Source organism: Pelobates fuscus, chromosome 2, assembly GCF_036172605.1.
Source record: "Pelobates fuscus isolate aPelFus1 chromosome 2, aPelFus1.pri, whole genome shotgun sequence".
NCBI lineage: Eukaryota > Metazoa > Chordata > Amphibia > Anura > Pelobatidae > Pelobates > Pelobates fuscus.
In genome coordinates, this window is record NC_086318.1 from 336,795,455 (window position 1) to 336,817,159 (window position 21,705).

Sequence of the window (21,705 nt, forward strand, 5' to 3'; positions counted from 1 at the left end):
AGCACCCAATATCGTTGAAATGTGTACTGATGGTGATTGCTGATAATAACTACTTTGTCGTACCTTCCAAGTGTCCGTATTTGGAAAGGACAGTTCCAATTTGGGGCCCAAATCCCTATGTTCCTCTTTTCTAGGAGCTCAGTATATTGTTGGTCTGAGACTACAACAGAACTCCTCAGCAATAATACTCACAAAAATGTGACTCAAAACAAAACATTCCAATGGAAACATTTTTATTTTTTTAACAATTTAGTCGCTATACCTCCGATAAAAATATGCACACATTTATTGCTTTGTCCATTGCGTGTATGATCTAAAAACAGCATGAAAAAGCTGTAGATCTGCAATCCCTTCTCCCCACGCCCAGACTTTCTGTGACTGTCAGATCACAGACTTCCCAGTGCAGAAGTCTTTGCAAGGCCCATGCTCCTCGTGGGTGCCAGGAGCCAACATGACTTAGAGAACATGCACAAGAGTACAGCATTGAGGCCTATGGAGGATCCTAAGAGATCCTACATAGCCAGAGCCAATTTCCTGCAGCACTGGTGAAAACTGTTGTGATTTACTCAGTAGCTTCACCCAGAGTCTAAAAAAAAGTCAGTCAGATGACCTATACAAAGGCAAAGTAGGCCCTACTTTTTCTCTGTATATCTCTCCACAGGATTGGAATTTCAGTGAAATTCCAACAATCAAAATGAGTATTTCATAAAGATTCTATTTTCATGAAATACACATTTTTCAGGAGGGTGACAGAGCAACTTTAAACAAACTAAATTGCTTTAGGTATTTCTTTAAACCCACAATAAATGTGTTTAGAAATCAGCCTGTATATACTATATATTGTTTGGATTCTAAATTGCACGAGTTGCATACATTTTTTTTTCGTCACTTAAAATTTCCCCACCCCCTAAACTAAAATGGACCCCCTGTCTATTTTAAAACGATTTGCTTTTCCGAAGAGTAAAACCCCTTTTTGGCTTTGATAAACCTTTCTGCTTACATGGCTACTGTTACTGGAATATCAACACTACAACTAAAAGCCATCGAAATCCCTTCTAGCTGCTGCGGCATTGCGGTAATGGGGAGCCGTAAGGCGGCATAGAATGAGAATGTAACTATGTAGGAGCCAGCACGACTCTCTCCCTGCTCAGTGCTAAAAGCAATACGTCGCCTTCCCACCGCGCATGCGCACTTTGCATTCAGCCGTGCGAGGGCACATGCGCATTTTCCAAACTGACCGCCGCATGCGCACTCTACATGTTTGGATCCCACATCAGGAAGGGGCATGGCAGACAGTGTGCGTTATGAGGACACCTGCAACTCCTGACATGGTGGCTGAGCTGCTCTGATTAATCCAGGTGTGTGCAGGTCCGCCTGGCAGCAGTTGTGGGTATAGAATACTACAATGTGTTACACAGCTAGGATATTAGGATAGTGTTTGCAATGTATAAGGTTCTACTTTGAATACTAGTTGCAGCCTCATTTATGATCACAGGTGTAGATTTATATCAACTTAGGAGAGGTGGTTAATAGTTTTGTGCAAGCTCTTACTTGCTGTTTTAGACACTTTCTACAATTTCAATGAATCATCAGATTCTACAATTTAAAAAAAAGTATTGAGGGCAGTTCATTCTTTTTATTCTCCAGGTGAAGAAATGTTCAGTTGATTTTGTAGCAAACAAATCACATTTATGAAATTATGGAATTGTTAAGTTTACTTGCATGAATGTCAACTCATGTTGCCAATGACAACTTCAAATTTTTTTGACATTTTTAATGCTTCACAAATGTTTGCAGTAACCTGCTGAAGAAGCTACCATAGGAATTAAAGCAGCTGTCACTTTATTTTGTGACGCACAACAAATACCACATATTATTTTAGCTATTTTGTTTAAATCCATCATAGCATCACAGATAGACAGGTAGGGATGCTTTAAAGGGAAACTATAAGCACCTAGACACCCAACCCCCTTGATTGTGGGTGTCATTCACTAGAGGCGCTTCAGATAGAATAGCAGTGTAAAACTCTCTGCTACTTCTATCAGATGGTCTCAGAGACCATGCGCACTAGCTTCCCAGTGATTTTCTATGGGAAAGCATTGGGTTGACTGAGATCTCAGCCAAGGAGATTGGTGATATAAGGAGGATAAAGGTAAGTAAAAAATATATATATATATATATTGTTTACTCTTTGCAGGTGGAGACCTATATGGCTAGCATGGCACTATAGTGTTTGCAATGCACACTTGTATTTCTAATGCTATTAGTGTTCCTTTAAAGTGTCACGGTCATCCCATATCAAAAATTAGTATTTCATAAAGATGAAATCAAAAGTCAAAAGATATACTGAGACAAAGTAGGGACTACTTTTTCTTGGTATTTTTCCTTCATTTGACAAAGCTTGACACAAGCTGGAGTTACTGCCATCAAGCTGATCATTTCCTATTTGTCATTTGATTTCTCACCACATGTATTGAAGAAAAGAAGGCCACTATGATGGAAAAGAGGGTCAAATGCATTTAGGCTCTAAGTAGTGACAGTTGGGAGCTATGTAAATATACATTAGTTAGAACTGTGTGAACAACCCAGGCTCCAACTCACTTTGTACAGTCCTTTGTGCTTGCTGAATGCCAGATAACTAGTAATACAGTACTATTGTTCTTGTAAAATCTACAAATACTGTTTTCCTATTCCACTATTATAAATATGTGAAGTGGGATCAGTAGAATGAGTGCACATCAACAACAAATACAATAGAATACTCTGCCTTTTATTTTCATTGCTTTGTTAAAACTGTTGTCCTTGTTAGTGTATTCCCTTATGATGCTTTTTCCTCTCTTCTTTTCTTTTTTTCCTTTTTTCCCCCTCCATTATCTAGTCTGTAATGCAATAATCGATTTTAAAAGCTTCTTTGTGCTAAATTTGCAGTTATTTACTAAAGTGATAATTCAAAATGAATTTCAAATGAAAAGCCAGATTGAGTAGATATACTCAATCTGATATGGCAATTATATTGTATTTAAAGATGCAATTCAGCACTAAAACAGTTTGATGTATTTTACAACATTTCAGCTCAATAGAATGCTTTTTATATTTTCTTCTTCATGCTCGAAAGTGCATAGTTTTGCAAAATATCTAAGGAATATTTTGAAAATCTCTGCACCATGATATGTTTGCCACCTCTGCCCTATTCTAAAACATTTTTTTCCTTAACAGCATATTTATATAGCTTGGCCACTTGCAGCACTGGTTAGTTCTGACTGCGTTCAGCTAACAAGTAAGCATATGGCTGTCATTGTTTGCCTCTCTACACCGGTCTACTAAATGGCACTTTAATAGCCTGGAGTTATGAGTGCAATGGGCTATAGACACTAGGGATCGACCAATATTTATTTTTTTTAGAGCCGATACTGATAATCTGTGAACTTTCAGGCTGATAGCCAATAACTTGCCGATATTCTGTACATTTACCATTTTGAAAAAATAAACTAATTCTAAAGGTAAATGCACAAAATATACATGCCACATGTAGTGGATGAAGTGTGTTTAGACAGGGGAGCTGTGTGTGTTTGTGTAGTGTGTTTGTATATAATGAATGCAGAGTTTGTTTGTGTAGTGTGTATAGTGAGTGTTTGTGTAGTGTGTGTGTATATAATGAATGCAGTGAGTGTTTGTGTAGTGTGGGTAAAGTGAATGCATTGTGTAGTGTGTCTATAATGCAGTGTGTGTAGTGTGTCTATAATGCAGTGTGTGTGTGTGTAGTGTGTATTGCTATGTGTTTGTATATAATGAATGCAGAGTGTGTGTGTGTAGTGTGTATAGTGAATGTGGTGAGTGTTTGTGTAGTGTGTGTGTATATAATGAATGCAGTGAGTATTTGTGTAGTGTGGGTAAAGTGAATGCATTGTGTGTGTGTGTGTGTAGTGTGTAGTGTATATATAATGCAGTGTGTGTGTGTGTAGTGTGTATATAATGCAGTGTGTGTGTGTAGTGTGTGTATATAATGCAGTGTTTGTGTAGTGTGTGTATATATTGTAGTGTGTATTGCTATACATACTACACAAACACACTCTGCACTCATTATAAATGCACACTACACAAATACACACTGCATCCACTACACACACACACTACACAATCACACACAGCTCATCTGTCTAAACACAATGCATCCACTACATGTGGCATGTATATTTTGTGCATTTACCTTTAGAAATAGTTTATTTTTAAAAAATGGTAAATGTACAAAATATCGCCTATCGGCCTGAAAGTTCACATATTATCGGTATCTGCTCTAAAAAAAATCAATATAGGTCGATCCCTAGCACCTACAATACCCAGACCAGCTCTCTTTCAGTTTCTGATCAGTATTAAAAATAAAATAAAAAATTCCATGAAGTCTCTGACTAATTACAGAAGTGCACAAAATCCATAAAAAAATACATCAATTAAAAGATTTTCTGTAGATTCTCTTAAATACTCTTTTTGCTTCTTCTTTTATGTATCATACACATTACAAAGTGCTTAATTGAAGTACCCTATCAGTGTAACTGCCATAACTCTTTTTATTTTTTTCATTTTTCCCTACAGCACTTAAGAAATATGTTGATGGAGCAATGTCATAATGTTGAGATTTCGCAGAAGAACATGTATTACATTGGGGATTTTCATTTTGTTTGTTTGTTTTATAATGATGGGACTGAAAACCTTGAGGCCTGACTCTGCTGCTTTTGGAAGTCCGTTTGGACTTGGACTTTTACCGAAATTCCAAAGAGAAGCAGAACCAGACACTGAAAGCCGTGTTCAAGCAGGACCTAGTGCTCAAACACAGTCTATAATTTTACAAGGATCTGCAATTATGCAGACAGATACTGTAGACTTACCACCCCCAAATTATGACCTCCATATATTTTATTATACTTGGTATGGAAATCCACAATTTGATGGTAAATATATTCACTGGAATCACAAACTACTGAAACACTGGGATGCAAAAATTGCAAATAATTTTCCCAATGGAGAACACAAACCTCCTGATGATATTGGAGCAAATTTTTACCCTGAGCTGGGACCATATAGTTCCAAAGACCCATCTGTCATCGATGCTCACATGAAACAAATGCGGTCAGCTTCTATAGGTAAAGTGTTTTTAAAATGATCTTGTTTTGCTACTGATTTATTTAGTTTATGATACAAACCTATATAGCTTGTGGTCACTACATGCATGTGAAAATGATGAAAAAATTTGACTTTGTGCTGCCATAGACTTGATGTACATGGAGCACCACTTTTAAAGGGACACTGTAGGCACCCAGACCACTTCAGCTCATTGAAGTGGTCTGGGTGCTGTATCTCTTCTGCACTTAGTGCTGCAATGTAAAACATTGCAGTTCCAGAGAACTTCAATGTTTACATTGCAGCTCTAAGTTTGCTCTCTGTGGCTGTCTTAACAGACAGCCACTAGAGGGCTTCCGGAATCCAAACTGACTTTTGGTCCATTATCTGATGCTGGACGTCCTCACGGACCTCCAGCGTCAGATTTTTCCCATAGGAAAACACTCTGCCATAGCTGCGCATGCGCATTAGATCTTCACCACCGGCTGACATCGGGGGGGAAAGGGGGGCGCGAAGGAGCGGGGCACTCTAGGAGCGTAAAGTGCCCCGAATTTTTTATTTTTTTTTCCCGGGTCCCTTTAAATTATTTCACTTAAAGTAATTACAGTATTTTACATGTTAATTATAAATTATTTTAGTTTTTTCTAGTGAGTATATTCAGTACCTGCAGGCTTTTTGCAGTAAACACTGTATTTTCTGAAAAAAGGGAGTGTTTACATTAGGAGCACCTCCCGTGGCCACTCCTCAGCTACTAGAGGTGCTGCACACTGCATGAAGACAGCAAACTTTCCTCATAGAGATGCACTTATTCAATGCGTCTTCCTATGAGGAGTTGCTGATTGGCTCTGACCCCTGGCCTGCTTCCTTGGCTGAGATCATCAGAATTGACCATATCAGCCAATAAGGGGCATAGCCGGCACTGGCAGACTGGAAAAAAGATAAGATCTTACTATATTTAGGGCGGCCAGGGGAGGGCTACATAGTGTTTTTTTAACACTATAAGGTCAGGAATGTTTGTGTTCCTGACCCTATAGTTTTCCTTTAACCATAGATAAAATAAAGTGAAAAGAACTGGTTTTATAACTTTATTTAATTTGCTGATAAAAGATGACACATGTGAAAGTAATTATGTGGTTGCATTTCATTGGCTAAATATTGTAAATCATGGCTTGACAAATTTGCTTGAAATCTATCAGTCAAATTTTTCAACATCAAAAATACAATTCTTAAAGGAACACTATAGTTACCATACCCACTACAGCTTAACCCCTTAAGGACACATGACATGTGTGACATTGTAGGATTCCCTTTTATTCCAGAAGTTTGGTCCTTAAGGGGTTAATGTAGTTGTTCTGAAGTCTATATACGGTCTCTGCACGCTTTTCAATGTAAACACTGACTTTTCAGACTAAAGGCAGGGTTTACATTGCTATCTAGTAACACCGTTAGTGACAGTCACTCACTAGAAGCCTCTAGAAGTGCTTCCTGGGTGAATGCTGCACCTACATTAATGCTCCTCATAGGGATTCATTGATTCAATTGCATCTCTTTGAGGAGAAGTTGATTGCGCGTCATGGCGTTATGCCGCGCATGCGCAATAGTCTCCCAATGTTTTTTTTTTTCATGGGGAAGCATTGGATTTCTTGAGCTCATCCGGATTGAGTCACCAGCACGCCATGGGGAAAAGGTGTGTAAAAACACCTTTTCCATGTACCCCCGCAGTTCACCTAAACATACACACACACACACACACACACACACTGATTTGATACTCACTTACTGACAGACAGACATACACACTCAAACACACACACACCCACTGCAGCTCTTACACTCACTCAAAAATCATTACTGTTATTATTTTAAATCCACCCAGCTTCCCTACCATTTGGAAAAGCTGGAGTGGATTAGCTGTCCCTGGGGTCCAGTGGGGCTGCTGTGCTCTGCTCCCTAGAGCACTGTTTAGTGATGCGTGGCCAGAATGTCATATTCTGGCTCCAGGCATCACTTGAGGGAGCAGAGCATTGAGATTACAGCTCTCTCCCTCGCCACCGCACTCATTCCACGGCCCGCCTCCCTGATTCAGCCGCTCGCAGCCCAGCTCCCTCCCTCAGCTCTCAATGAGTTGAGTCTGCGTGTCTGCCTCAGCCCAGTAGTGCACTCATACTCCACTTGTTCAGACACAGACTGTTACAGAAACCGGCACAAAACGCCCACTGACCTCTTCTTACTAGATGATCATGTCAAGGTCTCCAGGGAGTCCCACATAGAAGAGATCCTCCAGGTGTGTTGTGGAATGTGAACAGGGTTAACCCCCATCTGAGTTTCCACCCCAGATAGGGAGCAGAGGGAAAATATACTGTCTAGATCCGACTTATTGGCAATTGAGGGGAGTTGGGTTTCATGTCCGAATATGCGTTGCCAAAACCTCCTTGCATACAGTGTCAAATGCTGCATAGAATGCTTCTTTCCAGCCTAGCAGGGAGGCTTCTGCTAGCATCGGCGATGTAGCTGGAGAGAAGACTATGTTATCTGAGTCTTGTGTAGCCCAATAGCCTTAGCAGAAAGGTGTGTAACAAGTAGGTAAGCTTAAAGGGAAACTCCAGTGCCAGAAAAACGATCCCTCTCCCTCCCACCCACCAATCCCCGGTTACTGAAGGGGTGAAAACCCCTTCAGTCACTTACCTGGGACAGCGGCGATGTCCCTCGCCGCTGTCTCCGCCTCCGCGACGCTCCTCCCAGTGATTGCGTCGGCCGGTGGGCGAGACTGATCTCGCCCACCGGCCGAGGAGACGCAATGCGCATGCGCGGAAATGCCGCGCATGCGCATTACGTCTCCCCATAGGAAAGCATTGAAAAATCATTTCAATGCTTTCCTATGGGGTTTTGAGCGACGCTGGATGTCCTCACACAGCGTGAGGACGTCCAGCGACGCTCTAGCACAGGTTTCCTGTGCTAGAACCCAGGAAGTGACCTCTAGTGGCTGTCTAGTAGACAGCCACTAGAGGTGGAGTTAACCCTGCAATGTAATTATTGCAGTTTATGAAAAACTGCAATAATTACACTTGCAGGGTTAAGGGTAGTGGGAGTTGGCACCCAGACCACTGCAATGAGCAGAAGTGGTCTGGGTGCCTAGAGTGTCCCTTTAAAGGATCACTATAGGGTCAGGAACACAAACATGTATTCCTGACCCTATAGTGTTAAAACCACCATCTAGCCCCCCTGGGCCCCTCATGCCTCCATACATATAGTAAAAAGCTTACTGTATTCAAGCTTGAAACTGTAACTCTGCATGCTGTTAGACTCAGAAAAACAAGCAGTGTGCTGACCTCATCAGAAGTGGTAGCCTGATCCAATCACAATGCTTCCCCATAGGATTGACTGAGACTGACAAAGAGGCAGATGAAGGGCAGAGCCAGCATGATTCAAACACAGCCCTGGCCAATCAGCATCTCCTCATAGAGATTAATTAAATCAATGAATCTCTATGAGGAAAGTTCAGTGTCTGCATGCAGAGGGAGGAGACACTGAATGTGTGGATGCTAGGCAGCCATGACCCAGGAAGGATCTCTAACAGCTATCTGATGAGAGGCCAGTGTAATGTAAACACTGCATTTTCTCTGAAAAGACAGTGTTTACAGCAAAACACCTGAAGGTAATGATTCTACTCACCAGAACAAATTCAATAAGCTGTAGTTGTTCTGGTGATTATAGTGTCCCTTCAAGAATCAGACGCACCAAAGGCTGGTGACCTCAAAGGTAGCACTGACCCTTCACTGGTGATGTCTGCATTCAGAGTCCGTAAAGCAGCTGCAGCCCCAGAAGGAGCCCCCACAGACACTATTATTGTCATGAAAGATGTCACCACAAGGTCTTCTATTAGAGCCCTAGGGACTGTAATGAGGGCTACTCTGTGGACTTCTATGGAGACCTCCCGTTAACAGTATTCACAGAAAGGAGACAACTGGCTCTAGTTGCCAGGAAACTGCGGGACAAACTGTGTCAAGTACCGCTGGGGCTTTGAGGGCTTGATCATAGTCACAAAGGGTGACCATACACTCTCCTTAATCTGCATGTATGACCCAGAGTCATTTATGAGAAAGCTTGACTTGGCATCAGAGCCATACACAGCTACAACGAAAAGTTTAGAGGTGACAGAGGAGAAGGAACAAGGAGACCCCGGATCAAACAACTAGGGACTAATGTTCGCAGGTTACAGTTTAAAGCATAAACCTTAGCCTTCCAGTGCACTCCACTACATCGCTGTCACAGCACCCTGAGAGATGACACTGGAACCTGGCTTTCTTGTCCAACCTTTATGACACTCGCCTAGGTGACAGCCAGTAGTACCTACTGCCATATCGTATCTCCTGGGATTCAGGAGTACTAGGTTCATACCCTTTCTGCTCCATTTAGTCTTTACTGCAGAACCAATCTATATTAGTTAATCACTCCTCATAACTGCAGATCGATAGTTTTACCTTTGTTTTAAATGCATAGATGTGTCTTAAGTTGTCCTTCAGCATTAGCTGAATGTGCTGCTTGCAATCACCCTCCAATCACTCTCAGGAGCCAGTATATGCTGGGATCACTGAGATCACAGCATGTACCATGTTTTTAGAGATAGAAGTGCGATGACTGCAATCTCACTCCAATTACTCTATCAGCCAGCCCAGTACATTAAAGTAAATTATACACTGTCTCACGTCCCTGACTTCAGTTAAGCTCTACATGCTGAGATCACAGACAAGAGCAACGTGAGATTGCAACGTGGGACCTCATTGTCTGGTGGCTGTAGTTTTCAGATGCGGAAGGCGGCGTGTGGTAAATGGGAGAGGTAAGTTATCAGTAATATCTGTCAATCATAAGACTATAAGAACAAATATCTTGTCTAATAACCAACTGAACCCGATATACTATCCCTAGTATAAAGGCATTAAATACTTTGAATCTGTTTAAAATGTTTATAGTTTAAACAGTTGTCTTCTACTATTGTTTTGTGAAAATGCACAGGTAATAACATGCACTGCTCATTAAGTACTTGTATATGTAACTCACTGGGGCCACTCTGTCCCTCGCTTCTTCCAATTGGGAAAAAAAAAGACTTTTAACTCATTTTATGTATTTCAGGTGTTGTGTCATTATCATGGTATCCGCCAGGAATGAGTGATGACAATGGCGAACCATGGGATGACCTGGTACCAGTGATTTTAGACGCAGCACACAAGTATGAACTAAAGGTTAGTATTTTTTTCTATATTGCTTTTGGAAATTAAAAAAAAAAATGTTAATACATATATTGATAACAATCATTACAACAATTATTACTTCTGATATTAAAGATCATCTTAGAGCCAAACCTTTGTAAACTAATACAAAAGTTCTCTTGCTACTGCATGACCACATCTATATTTCCCTGTTTTCTCTAAAGTTGTCTTAAATATACTCGTTTTCCTGGCACTATAGTGCCCTGAGGGTGCTCCCACCCTCAGGGACTCCCTCCTGCCGGGCTCTGGGGAGAGGAAAGGGGTTAAAACTTACCTTTCTCCAGCGCCGGGCGGGGAGCTCTTCTCCTCCGATCCTCCTCCTCCTCTCGCGCGTGCGCATTCAGCCGGTCTCATAGGAAAGCATTATTTTCACAGTGAGAATCACGCAAGCGGCTGTCAATGAGACAGCAACTAGAGGCTTTGAGGGCTGGATTAACCCATTTATAAACATAGCAGTTTCTCTGAAACTGCTATGTTTATAAAAAAAATGGGTTAACCCTAGCTGGACCTGGCACCCAGACCACTTCATTAAGCTGAAGTGGTCTGGGTGCCTATAGTGGTCCTTTAAGCCAACTTAATGGACTAGGGTTGTTTATAGATAACTAAATGCGTAATATGACTCAAATTTCTCTTGGGACACCAGTCCGCGACATCCCCCACAACGGCAGAGGTCCTACGGCGACAAGCTGCTCAACATCATCAAAATCTTTGGTTTCCTCTCACAGGGGCAGGGCTTGGTTCCTATGGGCTCCCAAGTTCGTGGTTCACATATGTCAGCCTACTATCTGGCCTGGGGCTGGAGGGGTAACCCTCGTCACACTCAAGTTGCCATCGCCTCCTGGACTCTCAGTATGCCTTATGCTTCCTGGCTCTGGAATGGGCTGAATGATTACCCACCCTCCAGGGCAGCTCAACCATGCACATACTGGAACTCACCCACAAGCAGAGACAGCCCTTCTGCCAATTATAGGCTTGATTAGCTGTTTTGTGATATGATTATTTTGTTTTTGTTTTGTTTTGTTTAGCTCTTACTATACATAGAAAGATGCAACCGTGTTTGCTTGATTCATCCTCTAGTGGTTTTCAACTTTCATATTATCCAACCTATTTGTTAGTCTGAGTATCTAAACCTACTTATACCTAAGAAACGCATGGCTGTCACTCAAATGGCCACTAAAGTGTCTCCTATCCTACATTTAGCGTCTTCAAGTTCTGCATTGAGGCGCTGAACATTCCTTATAGAGATGCATTGATTTCATGAGGATTTTGCAGCTAATGCTCAGTACCTTCCCAATGCTTTCTTATTGGAAAACATCAGATTGGCTGAGATTATAAAGATTGATAATCTCAGCTATGGATGTGGACCAGTCAAGGCGAGGCCGGACCAGTATTGGAAAATAGGCGAGTAAAAACACCATTCCCGTGCGATCGGAGATGGGCTGGTAACCTAAACATACACTAACAGGCACCTAGACTGACAGACATATGTGCACTCACTGACAGACAGACATGCACAGGTGCACACAATCCCTGACAGACACACACTCGCAATATATATATATATATATATTCTTGTAACGTTAGCGTATGTACTGTTTGATGTAAATTATAGATATGAACAAGTCGGTTGAAGTGTGCTGAAACCGACGCATGCGGTAGGCCTGTAATAAAGAGGGCAAAAATCAGCAGTTTCTTGCCAAATAAATATTTATTGCAAACATGAAACATAGTGCAAAGAAAATACCTCAAGATGACCGTTTTACAAAGACAGACCTTATTTCTAAAACAGATTGAGGTATATACAGAGCAAATGCAGACGACTTCTAGCGGCCCAAAGACTTAATTACAAGTACTGGAATATCGTGACTAGAGGCCGTGGAGGCTGTCCCTATCCTAAAAGAATGTCCATAAAAAGTGCTGGCGTTCAGACCTAGTCTGGTCAGTAATATGCGTACATATTGCATGAACGTTGCTGTTGTTAAGACAGCTTTGTGGAGGACTAGCAGCGGGATATCTGACTGGGGTGGTAATGATTGGAGATATGTATCCAGCACTTTTACCGGGCACCATTTGTTTGAAGTCGGATAATAAGTGAAATGCAGTACTTTAACAAGCTGACTTGTTTTAGTAACTGGTAGGGACAAGATAGTGATCTTGTCGCTTGATAAGATAGGAACATTTAAGGCAATCTCGTGCATATTTATTACTATGTATAGTGAATTCGCAAGGTCGAAGAAAACCGTAATAAGCCAAGTAAATGGCCGATTTGATTACCATATTCGTTGTGTGTTCAAACGGGCCTGTATCCAATAAGTCAGACATGTCCTTAAATACATGTTTATGTATTGGTAACCTTAGGGGTGGAGGAGTGGTACTGGTTTTCTGTATGCCTTTTAGTATGTTTTTAATGGGGTAAGATGATAAAAACCTAGGGTTATCTGGGTATAGCGTATACATGTGGTGGTGGATGCCGGTCAAATATAATTTAATGGTGGTGTGTGATAAAAGGATGCGAAAGCTACCAGACTTGAAATAGTGAAAAACTGAAACCGAACCAGGTTATGTTCTGACATAAATCTCTTATACAATGTGAAAGCTCTATTGTAAGACAAGGTTTTTTTTTTTTGGTTTTTTTTTACACATTCTTAATTTTTGTTGTGCAGGATATTACATTTATGCTTGCAATACCACAATAGCAGTAGAAAGCACTTCAGAAACATACAATTACATGGCATATCATATGGAGATCAATTGCACATATTACAATACAATAAACAAGAGTAATTAACTTCGGCTTCAAAATCAACTTGGGTGTTCATGTTCATGCAAGATATAACAAGATAGCATGAAGTGTAAGAAGGATGCTTAGTAGTCAGTTGATATAAAAACAGAGTGCTACAAAACCACACTATACAGGCTGACTGATAAGTTGGTTGTGGAAATAGAGTATGGAGTTATCAGACACAGTAAACTAAAAGACTAGAACACTGCCTGCAAAAAATAACATGTTATGCCAAATCGATGTGCTGGGAACTACCACTGCACAGAATAGGCTATCTTAGTGCCATTTGAAATAATACTTGCATGTAATATAAACTAAAGATGGGTATAAAAAATAAGGTAACATAAGTAAGTCCCTGGTTCCCGGTGGCTGGTCTCAGGTCAGTGGGTGCTTGTTTCGGTCGGTAATTGGTAAGAAACCGCCACCCGGAGCAGGAGCAGGAGTGTCAGTCCTCGCCCCTGTAAGACAGTTTTGTGTTTTCAGATAGGGCCACACTAGCCAAGGTGAGACAATGCCTTCCTAATTCTTTTAATCCATTACTAGTTAATGAAAACACAGTAATGGCCCGCCGGAATCTCCATGCTCTGCTCCCTTGCGCGGCTTGCAGTGATGCCGAGAGCTGGGTTATGTCACTCCAGCTCACTAAACAGTGCATGTGAGTGAGATGAGCAGGGAGATGACAGCAGCCCCACTAGACCCCAGGGAAAGCTTATCCACTCAAGCTCTCCAAATGTAGGAAGCCTGGGTGGATTTAAATTAAAATTAAAAAGTAATTATTTGTGTGTGTATGTGTCTCTGTCTGTGTGAGTATATGTGGGTTTTTGCCTGTGAGTGTGTTTGTGTCTGTGGGCAGGCCCTGACTGCCAAGGGCAGAGGCCGACGGGGAGATCAAGTGATCTCCCCGGCCGGCCCCTTTAGGACTAGTACTGCCTGACCTCCGGCCCATAGAGGGAGCTCTGTGGCCCTTCCTCAATGAGGAGACGAAAGATCTCCCTCATCAGCCTGCACACGCATGCGTCAGGACAGCGCGGACCCAGTGCACATGGTCTACACCTGCCTGGGGTGTAGACCAGACACTTCAGCCACTGGACAACCAGGGAAAACGATTGCTCTCCCTCCCACCAAGGTTTCATGGTAATGAAGAGGGAGTAACAGTGCAGTTTTGTTTTTAAATACAATTAATAATGTATTTTTTTTTTTATTAAGTGTTTGTTTGTTTTTTTATGTCCCCCTCAGCCAGCATCCCCAGTCTCAACCAGCAGCCTCTGTTCCCCCCTCACCCAGTAGCTCCAATTACCCTCTCACCCTGTAGCTCCAATTACCCTCTCACCCAGCAGCCCAATGTCCCCTCTCACCCAGCAGCCCATCCCCCCCACCCCCCAAGTAGCTCAAATTCCCCTCTCACCCAGCAGCCCCATGGCCCCTCTCACCCAGCAGCCCCATGGCCCCTCTCACCCAGCAGCCCCATGGCCCCTCTCACCCAGCAGCCCCATGGCCCCTCTCACCCAGCAGCCCCATGGCCCCTCTCACCCAGCAGCCCCATGGCCCCTCTCACCCAGCAGCCCCATGGCCCCTCTCACCCAGCAGCCCCATGGCCCCTCTCACATCCAGCAGCCCCATGTCCCCCTCACACCCAGCTGCCCCATGTCCCCCCTCACACCCATCAGCCCAATGTCCCCTCTCACACCCATCAGCCCAATGTCCCCTCTCACACCCATCAGCCCAATGTCCCCTCTCACACCAGCAGTCCCTGTCTCCCCACCTAAAATCCAGCAGCCCCTGTCTCCCCACCCCCCATCTCACACCCAGCGGCCCCATATCCCTCTTTTACACCCAGCAGCCAATGCCAACACTTAGCAGCTTCTTTGTCCCCCTCTCACACCAACAGCTCCATGTCCCCCTCTCACACTCTCCAGTCTCATGTCCTCCTTCCAAGTTGTAGATCTTCTATCCCCCTCTTACACAACATCCCCTGTTCTCTCCTACACAAACACACACATCCCCTATCTCTCCCACAAGACATGTTTACTGCCCTGAGGGGCATTAAGAAGATGTGCCCACTTGGAGAGGCATGCACTTCATTGGTGATGGCACAACAGGCACCCTCTCGGGCCGCGCCCTTCCTAGGGCTGCTCTGCCTTTAAATGCCTGGGCTGAATTTTTGTCCCAGTCTGCGCCTGTCTGTGTGTGTGTATCGGTCAGTGAGTTTGAGTTCCCTTCAATCACATGGGAAAGGTGTTTTACTCACCTTTTTAACCATGCTGGTGACAACACGACTGGCCTCACCTCCATGGCTGAGATCATCAATCTTGCTGTTCTCAGCCAATTCAATGCATTGGGAAACTATTGCGCATGCATGTAAAAATGCTGCTGCGCCAATTTAACTTCTCATAGAGATGCATTAAATCAGTGCATCTTTATAGGGAACATTAACGTAGGTGCTGTTCCTCTAGAGGCCGTCTGAGTGACTGTCGCTAGAGGTGTCACAGGCATCAATGTAAACCCTGCCTTTTGTCTAAAAAGTCAGTGTTTACATTAAAAAGCATTCAGGGACAGGATATAGACTTCAGAACAACTACATTAAGCTCTAGGGGTTCTGGTTACTGTAGTGTCCCTTTAACCCCTTAAGGACACATGACATGTGTGACATGTCATGATTCCCTTTTATTCCAGAAGTTTGGTCCTTAAGGGGTTAAGAATTTAATTTTTGACGTTGATTTCTCTGGCTCCTAACTTTTATAGCTGGCTCCTGGATTGCAAGCAAATTTGTCAAGCCCTGAGTTACAGTATATGATCATACATTGCATTTTAGAATGGTTTGACTTCTTACCTGTGTTGTACCACATTCTGCCCTCCTCCTCCACTACCTCACCCAGAGAGCTGGAATCTACTGCTTAACTCTGTTAATTCACCTGAACTAAACCCTGCAATACAGGTCTAATGTTTTGGCTGAGAATGTCAGCTGACCCTCTTCTAAAAAATCAACTTAATTTATCTGATTATGTGTATAGTCTTAATTGCTTATGTTACATTTGTACATTTTTAGGTTACATTCCACATTGAGCCATACCAAAGTCGAGATGACCGCAGTTTGCGAAGTAATGTGGTCTACATTATTGATAAGTAAGTTATTTTTCAAAGTTATACGTTAAATTTCCATTTCATTCTATCAAATATTTATCTTTGAGCCTAGGAGGGTCATCCCTTTCCCCTGAAGCGGAAGAAACCTGAGTTCATACTCTGTTTATCACTAGAGTATTTCAGCTGTTGTTGGACTGTAACCCCTAATATTCTCTGATATACTCTATTGGCTAATGTAACCATCTGTAAGGTGCATCCAGTATTGGGTTGTGTTTTTTTTTTCTTTTTTCTAATAATAATAGTTGTTGCTATCGTGCTAATTATAGCTATCAGAAAAGAGGGGGGAGAACCGCGCTCTAGACAGTATGGTATAAATAATATACGTACACAGATCTTATGATGACGGTCTCTATACAGTTGACCTCAAAGTAAAAAACAAAGAATAATAGTGCAATAAGGTAAGTATAGTAGGTATGTGAAAGAGTGCTTCAATGAGTGCACACTCACATTTACCAGAGCTAACTCAGAGCTCAGCTGTTATTTCGCATAGACAGAACAATCCCCGTCTAGGGATATATATGAAACAATAGGCGTCTTGACAGTCTCAGGCAGATGATATATGGAGAGACATAGAGAATCCAAATAGTGCAATATGTATTGATAATGTAAATACAATGAAAAAATATATAAAATGTCGTACTCACATGTACTAGAGCAAGACTTGCTCTAGTTGGTGTAGCATAGGTGGTATAATCCCCACCAGGGAATGTGATGGTAACCAGGAAGTAAAGGAATGGTAATCCAGAGTGATAAAAAGATAAAAATATACTATTTATTTAACAACAAAAACAATAAAATGTTGTATATAAAATCACTCTAAAAAATGTCCACTTACAAAATGTCCACTTAACGCGTTTCACCTGTAAAAAGGGCTTCTTCAGAAGTGTTCTGAAGAAGCCTTTTTACAGGTAAAACGCGTTAAGTGGACATTTTTTAGTGATTTTTATATACAACATTTTATTGTTTTTGTTAATGCGTTTCACCTGTAAAAAGGCTTCTTCAGAAGTGTTCTGTTTGTTCAACCTTAAAATTTTTTAAAAATTAGTTATTAAAAAAAAAAAAACATCTTGCCCTTCTTGCGAGTGAAACTTCTGGGAGTTATAAGTCTTTTATTGCAGATATGTTTTCAAAAACCAATGTCCGTCATAAAATATATTTTCATATATAGCCTAATAGGTGGAATTATTAGTGATATACAATTAGGAATAATGAAATATGTGAAAACTGGAATCAAAAAGTCAGAGAACATTTACAAAAGTTGCCATCATTTGATTCAAACCTACCCTACAATTGTTTACAATTAGTATTGTGATGGGACCAGTTATCTTGGAAATTGCCAAAAATGTCACTATAAATTATTAAATTACAATTTTACAAAAGAAGAAATGTTTTAAAGGTCACCAGGAGTACTGACCAGAGTGAGCCGGGAACAAATAGCTCTTCCCCCACATCACATGTTGGAGGTAAGAGTTGAAACATTAGAAAGGTTCCTCAGGGCCTTCAGAACTTAAGAAGAAAACTTTGGTACTCTCCTCTTCTCCATCTACTGTGTGGTGGGTGCAAGGAGGGTATAACATAGAAAAATCTGGCAGAGGTGTTGGTTCCCTCTTCCTGTGCATATAAATATAGTCAGTTGGCATGAAACTGCTCAAAACACTCCTTTATCTTCTCAATTTCATGTTCTTAAATGATAATTAACTAAAGAATGGTTCCCTAGGATCCTCTATGTCCAAATGGGAGTCTCTCAACCCAGTCTGAAACCCCATGTACAGGGGTGAGTAGATAAACTAATGGAGGTGGAAAATAAATTTCAGCGTATTCACAAATAAGATGCTAGATTACTCTGTCATGTTCTTTGTATTCTTTATTGTTTCTATGAATCTTTCATGTACTTTTAGAGGATATTAAGGAATTACACTGCTCCCTAATACATTATGGCTCAAACCAATAGGATAACTTATATAATCCTTGTTGTGACGTAGATATTTACTTTTTTTATTTCATCTTTATCTTTTCCCCCTTCTAGATATGGAAGCCACCCAGCATTTTATCATTCTAAAACCAGCACAGGAAGAACATTACCAATGTTCTATATTTATGACTCGTATATAACTAGCCCTGATACCTGGGCCAATCTTTTGACACTGTCCGGGTCCCAGAGTATTCGAAATACCCCATATGATGGGATTTTTATTGCCTTGCTTGTTGAAGAAAAACATAAATATGATATCCACAGAAGTGGTTTTGACGGTCTTTACACTTACTTTGCAACAAATGGTTTTTCATTTGGATCTTCACATCATCACTGGTCAAGTTTAAAAACTTTCTGTGACACCAACAACTTAATATTTATTCCAAGTGTTGGACCTGGATACATAGATACTAGCATTCGTCCATGGAATTTTCAGAACACGAGAAATCGAATCAATGGGAAATACTATGAAACTGCTCTAAATGCAGCTTTGATGGTTCGACCTAGTATTATTTCCATCACTTCCTTTAATGAATGGCACGAAGGAACCCAAATTGAAGCAGCTATACCGAAAAAGAATGGTCTTGTTAAATATGAGGATTATTTGCCATATAAGCCAAATATGTACCTGCAGCTCACTAGAAAATGGTCTGAAAAATTTGTGAAGGAAAAAGAACAATGGCTTGTCTAATACAGGCTATATATATATATATAATACAAGCAACCAATCTTTTGTGTGTTAAAACATAATTCTTAAAGATGAGACAATCTTCAGTAATTGTGATTCAAAGAGATCATATTAGCCACCCCAGGCCTGAACATGAAATTTTCACATTTCCAGATGTATGTAGACGGATGCTAAAAGAAAACATAGATTCCAAAAATATGAATACTAGTGTGAATTTACCCTGTCCTATAAAAGAAAAAAGACACTTATTTTTCAATCAATCTTTTCAATTCATATTCTTCAGTCAGACAAATCGGACTCTACCAGCCACCAATAAAGAAACAGGATGGATGTGACCAATACTTTTTGGGAGCCGATAACATTATTTAATATGTTTAAGACATACAGTGCTAGAAACTGTAGCAAGAGCTCTTAGTTAATGCAATCAGCATTGAAATTCAATTTTCTGAAATTCATAGAATGTTAGAGATAAGAGAATGGCAGGGCATGAATGGAAGATCTAGAAACCTTAACACACATTGTTTTGAATGGGGTAACAATAACCACGATCAATCGAATGGAGCTCAGTCCAATCCACTGAAGAAATGCTGTCTGTTCCTAAAATGTAAACCTACTAGTTATGGGCTGACCCATTCATTTTTTTTTTTTTTTTTTAAATATATGAAGCAGCGTTTTGTTTTTAAATATCCCAAAAAATAAAAACCCTAAAACCACATTCCTACACTTGCTGAAAATCCACATGCTAAACCACATCTTAAGTGAGCTATACCAAACCATTTTGCTATGATCCTATGTATGATGGTATTTTTGAAGGAAAAAAGAAAACTCTATAGATCCCACCTTATGGGATGTGGATGCCTGGAGTGCTACTTTATCTCAAAGTTGTCCACTTAACTGCCATATACCGTATATACTCGAGTATAAGCCGACCCGAATATAAGCCGAGGCCCCTAATTTTACCCCAAAAAACTGGGAAAACTTATTGACTCGAGTATAAGACTAGGGTGGGAAATGCAGCAGCTACTGGTAAATTTCTAAATAAAATTAGATCCTAAAAAAATTATATTAATTGAATATTTATTTCCAGTGTGTGTATATAATGAATGCAGTGTGTGTGTATGAATGCAGTGTGTGTGTATGAATGCAGTGTGTGTGTGTGTATGAATGCAGCGTGTGTGTATGAGTGCAGCGTGTGTGTATGAGTGCAGCGTGTGTGTATGAGTGCAGCGTGTGTGTATGAGTGCAGCGTGTGTGTATGAGTGCAGCGTGTGTGTGAGTGCAGCGTGTGTGTGAGTGCAGCGTGTGTGAGTGCAGCGTGTGTGAGTGCAGCGTGTGTATGAGTGCAGCGTGTGTGTATGAATGCAGCGTGTGTGTATGAATGCAGCGTGTGTGTATGAATGCAGCGTGTGTATGAATGCAGCGTGTGTATGAATGCAGCGTGTGTGTATATGAATGCAGTGTGTGTGTATGAGTGCATGAATGCAGTGTGTGTGTTGCAGAGCCTTGGGGGGGGGGCAATTTTATAATTTTTTTTACATTATTTTAATATATTTTTTTTTCATTATTTTTTTATTTACTTATTAATTTCTTTTAATTATTTTCATATTTTTTTATTAGTATTTATTATTTGTAATGTTATTATTATTTTATTATTAATTTATTTTATTATTTTATTTATTTTTTAATTTATTTTTGTTTCGTCCCCCCTCCCTGCTTGCTAGCTGGCCAGGGAGGGGGGCTCCTTCCCTGGTGGTCCAGTGGGGTTGGTAGTTCAGTGGGGGGGGCTGTGGGGGCTGCAGAGATGTTACTTACCTGTCCTGCAGCTCCTGTCAGCTCTCTCCTCCTCCTCCGCGCGGTCTGTGCAGCTCCCTCTGTCAGCTCCCACTGTAAGTCTCACGAGAGCCGCGGCTCTCGCGAGATTTACACTGGGAGCTGACCGAGGTGCTGAACGGACGGCGCGGAGGAGGAGAGAGCTGACAGGAGCTGCAGGAGAGGTAAGTAACATCTCTGCAGCCCCCAGTCTGTATTATGGCAATGAAAATTGCCATAATACAGACTATTGACTCGAGTATAAGCCGACTTGGGGTTTTTCAGCAGAAAAAATGTGCTGAAAAACTCGGCTTATACTCGAGTATATACGGTAGTTAAATTCTCAAGACAAATGCATCTTCCATGCTCAAGAGTCCAATAGTAGTGAGCTTGGAACCAATCCAGATGATTCTTGGTGTTGTATGTAGTAATAATCGGCATATGCAACAGCCTGGCTATGGAAACAAATTTCAGAAAGCTCCCATACAACCGTTCCTTTTCCAGATGACGTACGCAGATGATTTTTAGACTGAGTTACTCATAGACATTTCCAGTGCACAATTGCGTCAGTTAGCTTTGACTGCGTAATGCTAGAAAAATATAAATGTAATTGTTTTTTGGTGTCACATAAGTAACCAAGATGTGCAGAATGGGCCATTTCTACGGCGATTATATCGCCTACAGGAATGGGTGCAACTGAAAAATCTGAATGTTAGAAGTGACACTTAAGTTCACACACGTTTTTAACTATATAGTATAAATTATTGTCAAAAGGATTTATATCTTAAAACCAGAACCATTACTCATCAGGATAAGTAAAACAAAATTATGTCTGTTAACTGTTACTGTAGTTCCACATATGCCCCTAATGAATTCTGCATGGTACTTAATGGCAAAAATGCTATTTATTTTTCACATATTCATTGCTAAT

General features: G+C 41.1%; 1 protein-coding gene across 1 annotated transcript; it reads left to right on the forward strand.

Moving 5' to 3' along the window:
• Window positions 1-1,270: 1,270 nt before the first annotated feature.
• MANEA (mannosidase endo-alpha) lies at window positions 1,271-19,863 on the forward strand. The gene is made up of 5 exons (XM_063441319.1): window positions 1,271-1,358; window positions 4,591-5,138; window positions 10,246-10,355; window positions 16,211-16,287; window positions 18,332-19,863. The coding sequence occupies exons 2-5, from the start codon at window positions 4,625-4,627 to the stop codon at window positions 18,966-18,968; spliced, it is 1,338 nt and encodes a 445-aa protein (XP_063297389.1). The 5' UTR covers window positions 1,271-1,358; window positions 4,591-4,624; the 3' UTR covers window positions 18,969-19,863.
• Window positions 19,864-21,705: the final 1,842 nt, after the last annotated feature.